Source organism: Prorops nasuta, unplaced genomic scaffold, assembly GCF_024137725.1.
Source record: "Prorops nasuta isolate Cenicafe-Biocafe unplaced genomic scaffold, Cenicafe_Pnas_1.2 PNAS00011, whole genome shotgun sequence".
Classification (NCBI taxonomy): domain Eukaryota; kingdom Metazoa; phylum Arthropoda; class Insecta; order Hymenoptera; family Bethylidae; genus Prorops; species Prorops nasuta.
The window spans coordinates 849,091-860,440 of NW_027116808.1; the positions used below are offsets into that span (position 1 = coordinate 849,091).

At 42.1% G+C, this 11,350-nt stretch overlaps 1 protein-coding gene across 2 annotated transcripts in view; it reads right to left on the minus strand.

Moving 5' to 3' along the window:
• The window catches only part of Fas1 (fasciclin 1), a 210,268-nt gene that overhangs the window by 47,743 nt on the left and 151,175 nt on the right, over positions 1-11,350 (minus strand). For both annotated transcript variants that reach the window (XM_066733658.1, XM_066733657.1), the window contains exon 3: positions 9,061-9,251. In XM_066733658.1, coding sequence (XP_066589755.1) covers positions 9,061-9,251 — 191 coding nt within the window. The remainder of the gene's footprint in view (positions 1-9,060; positions 9,252-11,350) is intronic.

The window sequence follows — 11,350 nt, forward strand, 5'->3', positions numbered from 1 at the left end:
GATGCTCTTCATCGCGATGACAGGGATAAATTAGGAGCGATAAAGGAGAAAAAATTTATTCTAGTCCATCGTTGCGTGACGGATCGCGTCGATATATTGGATGACTGCTGAAATTGGCATTGGCGTATCGATAAATATATCGCCACGCGTATGCGTGTGTGTGTGTGTAGGTATACAGAGGCGTCCCGCGAAATGCCACCGCCGAGAAAGCGATTTTCTAATGGAGAATTATGGAAGGATATGACGCGAAACCGGAAGCTCGGGAAGAAAATTACGAGCGTCTGGTATTTTTCAATTAGCAAGCGGGAACGTGACGCTGCTGCTGGGCAAGATTATTACGTGCCACGATACCACCTGTGTATATTCTCCGTGTGTACTTCTATTATCTTTAAATTAACTCTCATTGATAAGATCTTTATTCTCCAAAACAATGCAAACAAATTTTACTAAAACATTTTATATGTATGTAATACATACCCCTTAATGCGCAGTATTTACTATATATATGTATACATATCGTGAATTGGCAAAGAAAATGAATTTATACGTTAGTTTTACGCGCCCGCTTCGAAAATAAATGAAAATTCAGCGGTGCGGTTAAATTTGGCTGGGGGTCCAAACGGAAATGACGAGAGAACACTTTAATATGTGATATTTGTACTGTTGGCAAAGTTTCCCGATATACAGCAGCGAGGACGTGTAAATATGTTATACCATGTCATTTCACTTTTTGCTCCTTTGTAATTTCAAATTGTTTGTAATTCTGCTCTCACTCTGTGCAAATATTCATTATACTCTCAAAACGTCAGCGGGAAAAAGAGCAAAGGGTTTCAAAGATGCGTAATAATGAAAGGGATTAAATTCATGCTGCATTTATCAGCCTTTTTCAATATACATACATACATATATACCCGAGTGACTTTTGATGGATAAAAAGAGACTGACGTGCAGATTTTCGCATGTATAATATAACGTCAACCATAATTGCACGAGGCTAATTATTACGGTGGTTTTAATTCAAAGCAATATATATATATATTTATCAGTGGAAATCGATGCTAGGAGAGCTCCTCGGTCGAGTGAAATTGGGAAAGTTGGGCGCGTGGGGTGGAATAAAAGCGATTAGCTTCGATCAAGTACAAGCAACGACTGTTGAAGCAGCAGGATTCCAGCTACGAAATAGCGTTCTTGGAAAGTTTGGTTATTCGACGCATATTGCGCTGAAACGCGGGCAATAGTGGTGTTATCATGAAGATGATTGTTGTAGAGATACAGGACTGGGTAATATCGCAAGAAGTTTGTTCCGGCTGGAAGCGAGAGAATACACTCTCGCATTACAATGTCTTCGCTTATTCAATGAACTCAAAGGCCTGATACAAAGGCAGAGCTGTGTAATACTTAGGATGATACTCTGTACGTATATGTATATATATATATATATATATAGGCACAGAGAAAGTCCTTCATTCATAAATTCACGTTGCTAACTCTCTGACCTTATTGGCCTAATAAGCTACTTAATCACGATACCAGTGAAGCTTTGTCAAAGCGATACGAATCGTGTGTACGATTGAACATTGTGGATGGTAGAAATGTGGAGGCCCTCTCACGCGTGGCAATGATTCATTCTTGGCGAAGCAAGTTTCTGTAGGAAACACGAGAGGGGTAGGTGTGTGTATATATAGCGAGGAGCCCCTATATCCATGGACAGCAGCTTCATAATCAGACGGCATAAACCTTAATAATGTATTAGGCTGCCTGTCACACGAGAATAATAGTGGCATAATCCTTATTACGCTCACTCACTTGCATTATCATATGGTACAGGAGCCATTCGTTAAAAATCTCGTTGTACCATTCTCCTGCTGTTTTTTCTTTTTTTATATGTATATATATACATATATAATATACATATTCCATGTAAATCGAAGCTTACGCAAGTATGCTTGATAAAAGAGCCGTGCCGTAGAAAATTTTATAACGAGTTTTATTTTATAACATTATTCCATATTCGTATTTCAGCCTCATCCGGAAGCGATGGAAAAGCCGGTGACGCGAGCTCCAGGATGCATGAATATTTCTATTGGCAGGAGTGATGAAACGGTGAAATGGAATTTGGACGTGCAGTCGATTACAAGGAGAACGAACACAAGCACCATTATCATCTTCGAAGTTGGGAACAAATGGAGTTCTCCTGCCTGCATCACGAAGGTCAAATATTATCACAGCTCCCGTTGATCTACATAGAACTAGCAGCAGATAGCTCCACTGTTTAACTAGCTTCGGGTCCACTCGCCAAAATCGTTTCAGCTTCATTTCTGTGTATATGCAGAGTTGTATACGAGCCAGGCCTCTTTAGCTTCGACTACACGTGGGATAATTAAGAGGAACCGAGGAGACCGACGAGACGTGTGCAGGTTGCCTCGGCGATCGGCCAGACGGAACGCGGGAATCTCTCCAAGAAGAGGTCATTAGAGGGAACTTTAACTCTTCGGAGTCTTCGGATAGCTGGCCGTCACGTTTATACTGCACCCACCGAGTCTACTGGGAAGCAGAGTCTGCAACCGATAACGCATACAAACGCTTCATTATCGCCTCTCATACTTAATCATCCCTATTAAATTTCGAATCCACTGAAATAACAGCTAGAATCAACTCTCTGTTCCTTGCTCGCGTACTCCTCTCGATCAAACTGAATTCTTTCGAATTTTATTTATGTATATTCAAGTGTAATGATTAACATTGATTTTACTTATTTAATTATATATCAATAATAATTGTCTTTTTTAATTTAGTTTGGTATCATTTTAGAAGATAAATTCGGTTCTCGATTGTACACTTTTTTCTTCCATTTTGGTTAAACGATAAAAGCTCGTCAATAGTTAATTTTAGTTGGTGCAGAAACGAGAGCGTCGTCTTAAATTCCTTCGCGTAGCTCTATCGCTGAAGGACACTCGTTCCGGGACGAATTTTCGTAACTTTTTTCGTACAGCCGAAAGCTGCTTTGTGATCAAACGCTCGAAGGGGTGAGTTTTTTAGCGCGAGGCTCTCGAGGGTCCTCCTTTTAATTTGCTAGCGGGTTCGAGTTGCGAGGAGCGATATTTTTTTTCGTTTCTGATAATACGAGGATTTTAATCCTGTAATTTTGGTCCTCTCGTTCCCTTCGTAAAACGATTATAGAGACTTGGACAGGGGCATTAACGCATTATGCGTTTCGAGGGGAGACGCACGCGTGACGTGGCAAACCCTTGAGAAACTAACAATTTTTGTCATCCAATTTTTATCGTCGGCGAGCCAAGGATCGCTCGGTAAATTGCATCAGTCACGTTAAAAGTGTCAAGCCTCGTTCTCTCACGCTTTGATTCACTTTTTCCAACCTGTAAAATAACGAGGAACTTCGCATAAAAGTCTCATTACCCACCTCCTGTAAAGCACGGTAATACGAGGCGTCTTGAAATATTTTTCATCTCCCTTTAGCAGCATCAAATTCGCTTAATACAAATTTCCTACGATTGCATTTTCATTTAATTTTATTATGCACTCAGTTCCCAAGATTAATTCATAACGTTTGGAGGATTTAATGTTTTAGCCTTTTAACGCAGTCGTCTAGACGTTTAAAACATAATTGTTAATACATTTTTTCTTTAAAATTGGTAAAATTGCCATTTTACGTTTGAGGAGTTTTTTTCTTTTTACCGTGTAATGTATAATAGATAAAACCACAACTTTTTCTTACGTACATACTTTACTGGGTTTATTTAAGTGACGGACCATGTTATACTACTATTCAAATTTTATTCATAGCCTCATTGTATATATATCTTTGTAAATTTAACCAAATTTAGCTGGAATAATGGAAGAATTAAAATTGAGCAATCACGTATCAACAAAATTTGTCGTTTGTTAAAAACAGTGAAGCAATGATTCTTCCATTATTCGTAATCCAAATGCTATGTATATTATACCTCTCTATCACAGCTATATCTATTACTTTATACTGACTGGGCGTGCGTTCGCGAAAGTAAACGACGAGATATACGAGACGAAGATAGAAGCAAGTTTATTGCAAATTTTACGATTTAAGCTACTTACGTTTTGTTAGATATACGAGGGAAGGTAGGGGGTCAGGAGGAGGGATATTAAAAAAATAGGACCATAATAAAAATGAATTGCGAGAACTCCAGTGGTGAGGTTTACACGTGGCACGCATTCGATTGCGTTAGGAGGGGTTTTTCTGGGTGGAAGAGGTACGAAAATCAGAAACGCGTGGTAAAGTTGCATGTATATGTACATATATATATATATATAAGTGCGTAAAGCGATGGTCCAATTTGCCAGGATTGCTCGGTGGTGGCCTTCGGATAGGAGGCAAAGCCCTAAAACTGCCGCATAGCTCGATGGGGTGTGGCGTCGCGACACCGTGGCGCCGAACCACCCCTACTCCCTCATCCTCTTCCTCCCCCTCCTTCAGCGATACAAACACGCGCACTCGATCCTTAATCACTTTTTTCTCGATCCAAATACCGAACGCAATTTCTTAATAACCCTCGTCGTATCTTTCAATTTTTAACCTTTACGAAATAACATCCCCTCATCCCCCCCCCCCCCACCCTTAAGCAGAAAAATCACTTTTCCCTTATGCAGAGGCAGCACCTTGAACAATAAAGCCCAACGCGCTCGCTCGATTAAATTTTAAACCGTCTCAACTATATTTCATGCTCGTAATTCAGATTTCATTTAGGTTCCTCTCGTTATCGTTGTTTATGGTAATTAAAAAGATAAATCTGACAGGTAATTAATAATAGATTAAAATATTCACTGCGAAATATGGACTCGTATTTTTTTGTTCACGTTCGTGTGTAAAGGATACATTTTGGTTTTCTCACGGATATTCAACCGTGTATTTCTTATACTGTTGAACCTTTAATATATATATATATATATATATATATATATATATATATATATATGTATATCTACTCTGTGTTGTAGTTTGGGAGTCTAGGTGAGATATCAGAAGAAATATATTTGCTATTGTTCTTCTGTTTATCTTTTTACCTCGAAGTAAGGTGAAACGTTATTTGAAGAGTGAGGCGGTGGTGGAGGCAGCAGACCCGTTAGCGAAGCGCAGCTAAGAAAGTGCTTCTGGGTAATCGAGAGATTTAGCGAGTGTATATACCCTAGGTCGAAAAAGTGGAAGCGTTATAGTTGGAGCTCGCCGTCCCGTGCGAAGAAACGGAGCGATCCTCTTTAAGGTCGCTCTGAGATTCATTGAATCGAGGGATGGAGCGAGAGAGAGAGAGAGAGAGAGAGAGAGAGAGAGAGAGAGGGAGAGGGAGAGGGAGAGGGAGAGGGAGAAAGAAGGGGAGGGAGTACGGTTACCACTCTGCCACCTCTACCCACGATTTTTGTTTTATTCTTTACTCTCGATTTATTTTACCATTTTTCTCACCAATACTTTTAGCCGACCTTCGCTCCCACCCTAACCGCGTACGGACCCTCAAATCTCTCATTCTCTCTGTTTTTTTCTTCCTTTCCCTCCCTCTCGTTCCATCTTTTTTTCTCGCAAAGCAACTACCCCTTTCCTTTCGTATCGTATATATATGTTTAACGCATTCCAACTTTATCCTGTGTGCTTCCCGTCGTCAGATCCAAGTCTGCAGATTCGGGTGGCTGCGTTTACACTCCTGGAAATCTCGTCTTTATTTTGCTGGAGATCGAGCTTTCGCCAGAAGAACTTTCCACTCTCCCTGGTACATTTTTTGTTTTCTTCCCTCCCGTCGAGGAGCGTGTGGTGCACGACGAGACCCACTCGCTTCGCAAAGCGCTCCCTTCGCCTCATTTTTCTGTACAACGCCTTTTTTTATTTATCCACGCTTTCTACTTTGACTTATCGCACCTTGTAGAATTGTCATCCTCGTCTTTACTCCCCCCCCCCTCCCCTTCCTTTTGGAATATTTCCCTCGCTCGCCGGAATCCCTTCGAACGACCAGTCGCAAGGTTGTTTTTGCTTGGCTACAGTTTTTCATCGAGATTCCAAATTTCCCCGTTGGAATCGTTTCTTTTTCATCAGAGCACGCGGAGTTTTCGCCCGAAAAAGAAATAGATCGTAAAGAAAAATCGCACTGTAAAGCAGGCGACGAACAGCGAGGCTGAGATTCCCCTGTTGGTTCGAGAGTTTCGCACGTGCGAATTTTGCCGATAAAAGAGAAATCTGTAGCATTAGGTGCAAGCATTTTGGAAAATTGAGAGATATTTCAAGGTAACCGACGCGACGGTATCTCTCTCGATTCGACGAGTACCTCACCCTCCTGCGACAAACCATTTACTTACGATGAACCGATACTATTTATTTTCAACAAAACTTTGACGTTTTCTTTCATTCTATCTATATGTATGATTTTTCAAGACCTTGGATTCTTTTATCAACTCCTACCTATATAGCCCATTTTTTAGCAGCATAATATTCTTCACTCGACTCTCCAATATTCCGCACAGTTCACCGAGGCCTGGGGTTTTTCACAAATGGCCACCACGATGATCGTTTTTTCTTTTTTTTTTGCTTCACGAGCAAGGCGGTGAAAGAGTGCCTGGCAGATTGGCACGATATCGATCACGAGGAAGAATTTACGGGACCGATGGAAAAGTGAACGAATGCTGCGCTGACGCGATATATGTATATAAGTCTTTTGTTTGAATATGAAATTATATCGATGAATTTTTTCCGTAATTTCGCCTCGAGTTCCAAACAATCGTGCTTTTCGAATTAATAAATTAACAAAAATTAACGAAGCTCGGTGTATATAAGGGAGTTTGAATTTTTAGCCGAAGCATCGACTCGTGACTAAAATATGAAAATAAGCAAAGAACACGGGTAATTTAGCACTGGGGTATATGGGATTTTGTTAGAAATCTGGAAATCTCGCAACGAATGTGATGCAAGGCTATTTTCTCGAATTGAATCCGGGTCTTGGTACGTCCGTCTAGCGACGGCAATGCTCGTCTAATAAAACCGGTCATAACTTCGGAAATGGAAAACCTCGCGTTCCTATTTCTGCCCCCTCCATGGTCCATTCCGACTTTTACCTCCGCTCATTCGTCCACTCTCGTTGTTGAATTGAAGCTGGCTAAAATATCCCCTGGGAGACGATAACATCGGTCTCTTCTCCGCTGTATTCGACGAGGAATGTTGGGAGTTGCCAGTCCGAGGTAAATTGCGATTGCAAAACAGAAATCTTGGGCAATGGCTGGTATACATATAGACGAAGAGCGTATATATACATAAAATGGATTAATTGAAAAATAGTGGAGAACAGCGAATGGAAAAGCATCGAGCGAATTCGTGACGTCGATGAAGGATACTGCAAGCTTTTCATCTTATTATATATATATATATATATATATGTATAGTGCACTATATAGAGGATAGGCTGCAGTATGGAACGCAGAGTAGATCGAGGCAAGCACGAGACCCCCCAGGCGAGCCTCGTTCCTGTCTCATCGTAACGGTAACGGTCTAAAGAAATTCCAGCGCGAATAGCGAGTATACGTTTGCGCAGCTAGCTTCACTCCGCTTAGCTCTCGGCTCGGCCTCGCAGGATCGTCCAAAGAGTTACGGGTAATGGAGGGGAAAAATAGCGAAAGGCTGTGTGCTGCGCCGTACGAGTTTGCAGCGAGTGGAGAGAGCCGGTTATAGTCAGCCCGCATCTCTCCGGGCCAGAAGAAAAAGTAGCAAGCGCGAGGAGCGAGGGATTCGCGAGAGCTGAATTGAAAATCAGCCACGGGCGAAAGTAAGTTCTTGGAAAATAGTTGGGCGGAAGGGATAAAGTTTCGCGCGCGAGAGGTCGTCGGGGGAACTTGGCGATTCGTGCTGAGCAATACAAAAGTCGGGATGGTCGTAAAGCAAAGATTGATAATGCTCGCGCGATATATAACAGCTAGGAGACTGCGAGGAGAGGAATCGTCCTTTAAATTGCGAAGGTCATTCGAGTTTATCGACGTGCATTTCGTCCATCGATGATTCGCTTTGTGATATACACAAGGAAAGAAATTTAATTATGGCAACTTTGGGAAATAAAAAAAAAAGAAATAAAAATGGAAGAATTTCGTGAATAAAAGCTCGGAGCATCCGCTCGTGGTCGAATATTTTAAAATCCTAGCCAGGGTAGTTTCGGGTTAAGTGGATGAGAAAAGTTTCTCTAATATTACGGGAAAAGAGATTGATCAGTAAAGGGAGAGGGGGGGGGGGCGTGGCTCGTTGAAGGGATTAGTCGTAGTTTCGGTCCCGTGCGATTTTCATCAGGTGATGGTACTTTAACTACAGATTAAAGGATTCTCCAGGCAGGACGAAATGAGATCCGGATCCATGGATGCCTGGCTAGGGGGAAGGATGAGCTTCGAGGATCCAAGACAGCGTGAGAAGAGTGTATCATCCAAGCAAATCGACGGGGATTCGGAAAAGGTTTGCGTTGGTCCTCATCAAGGCTATCCGAGCCTTTCTACCGAATCTCATCATCCATCCAGCAATCCGACTCCATTTTCAACGTAGACATCACTGCGGGTGTTATATATATATATATATATATATATATATGGAATGGCAAACCAAATATCGTTTATCACCAAACAATGATCCCTCGATTCTCTCAGAAATTAATATTTTATCAAAATTGTAAAATAGCATTTAAGATCAACGTTTGACGAAAAAGCTTGTACGATGACGTATGGAACATCGCCATGATGAAAAACATTCTGGTAATTAGAAATTTGATCTATGGTTCCTTCCAATTGAAGACTTTCCGCCATGCTTGGACTCTTCAACCATGCGTGAGCCAACCGAGCCGTTAAACCTTACAGAGCGATGACATCCATCAACTTAATAGTCTTTGGGATAAAGCGAGCTTGCGAGGCTCATTAAAAGCTCGTTAGCTCGTCGTCGCGACGCTTCAAGGACCCACGGAATTTCCAGGGCATATTATATGTGCGTGTGTATGTGTGTGCAGGTAAATCCAGGAAGTGGGAGAAACGCGAGCAAGAGTTTCAAGGTCGACTCAAACGTACCTGAGTCTTGACATCACCGTTGACCTTGACCTTTGACTCGAAATTGCTTCTCTCTCGAATGATCTTGGCGTTATTTATGTACAACTCTTCGCCGTACGGCCCTCTCCTTCTCGTCACCCATAAAGGAGGATTTCCTTCCAACTCCGAAGAGATCGAATCGCCCAGTTGCTCGATCTTCTGTGGCAGGTTGGCTGTAACATAAAATTTATTTCATTATTCAATTAACGTTCGAGTAGCGGAGTTGTAACTCCGATAGTTTCTTTCACCTGTAACGTTCCTACTCGCTATTGAAAATCGAGTAAAAAAGTCTATAGGTTCCTGCTGCAGTCTCGGAGATAAGACTTGAGAAACGGGGGTCAAAGTTTGCTATCTTATAGGAAGCCCGTCACTTTATTATCTCGTTACTGGTCCCCGGATGGAAGTCTGACATTTTTAGGACGAGAATCGTCGGGCGATTGCGAGTTTACAATTACGGGAGGAGTCTAATCTTGGGATAAGTGACAATAAGTGGTACGATGCGGAATTACACCGACAATGGCTCTCATTAGTATATATATATATAGTAGCAGAGACGCGAAGATTCGGCAAGGTGTCGTTTCGCAAACTACCGACAGTTTGGCCAAAGTTTCCTCCGGCAGAACGGCGATACCCGGGTCCATCCCCGTGCAGATGCGAGTGTAACAAGCCTTTTCTCTCTCCCGGCTGCGAGATAGCTGCACACAGACAGACTTTCGTTTTCCGCCACTGTTCAACCGGAAAAACAAACACAACCGCAGCGAAAATAGTTCCCCTCGACTATTACACGAGCAATCCCGTTACTTGCCAACTTTACCACGGCTCGACCTGACTTTTCGCTAATCCACGCCACTCCTTCCTATCGATGAAAAACTCAACTAACCGTGATGCACTCGCAACAAATCGAGAGAAAATTTCAAAGCTTTATCTTTTTCCAAAGTGTGCTTTTCTGCTCATATAGCACGCATCACTTTCCAGCGGGGATGAACCGACGATACGCTGAAACTTTCGCAGTTTTCCTAAACTTTCCTTCCGAATCGATCGAGTATACTGCTGTATACTGTATAACCATTTTTTGTAAAATTACGACAGCCGTGGGTTACAAAGTTGGCCAGGATTGTCCTTTTATTTTTCCATCGGACCGTGTAAAAAAACAATTTAGATTGGCGTTATTACGAAATTCTTGTAAAATTAAAATGTAAATTTACAACGAGAGTCGTCGGGTATATAAAGTTGGCAAGGATTGTCGTTGTAATTTTATATCGGACTATGTAAAGGGGCAATTTCATACATGTTATTACGCAATTGTTGTAAAATTAAAAAAGTAAAATTACAACGACACTCGTATATTTGCAAAACTATCTAGGCCCCGTTGTACTTTTACAACAAATTTAAACAATTCATCGTTGATCGATTACAATTATTCTTTTATTTTATTTAAAACAGACCACAGGCATTACATGTAAATTCTCTCGAAACTCCAGAAGCGATTCGAATCGATGAGTACTATTGTTCTGGGAGCTCTGGAGCATCTATAAGGTAAAAGAGGGTAGGGGCGTGGCGGGGGGGGGGGATGATCTTTTATAAGCCGTACAATAAAGTTTTGGGCGTGCAGAAAATTTGAGCGCATTGCAGAGTCCGAGCGAGAGAAGAGTGGTGACAGGTGGTATTTGCGGATAGTTTTATGGGGAGCACCGTAAAAGCAGCTAGTTGGGAATTCGTTGGTGAAAGGGAGTGGAGAGGAGGGGGAGGGAGGGGGGGGGGGAGGGATCTGTCGTCGACTTATCCGAAAACGCTTTTCAGCTGGGTGAAATTCGCATGCAAATGCAAATGCAGCTGGTGATTGACGAGGCGTCGTCGTAGGAGGAAAGATAAAGGTGCAAAGCGGACTGGAAATCTCTGGGATTCGGCAAAGATCAGCTCTCGGCTGTTTCAGCCGTTTCGAGTCGATCGCTGCGCGCTGCGCCTTTTCTCTGTGGAAAAAATCACGCCTTTCCCATTCGCGAAACTCTGCTCGGCCAAGTGTCAGCTGTAAAATCAAACCAGTTCTGCCTTTTATGCTTCTCGTTGTGCAAAATCTTTCCTTCTCAAAGTGTATATATATATATATATATAGAAGAGAGAGAGAGAGAGAGAGAGAGAGAGAGGGAAAGTCTCTGCCACACGATTTTTCACTCCCAATGTATCGCGAAGCAGCCTATAAAATTAAGCAGACCGTGCAACAGCCAGCCTTCCAGCGAGATCCAATCGGAAACCCAATAAAAGAAAGAAAAAA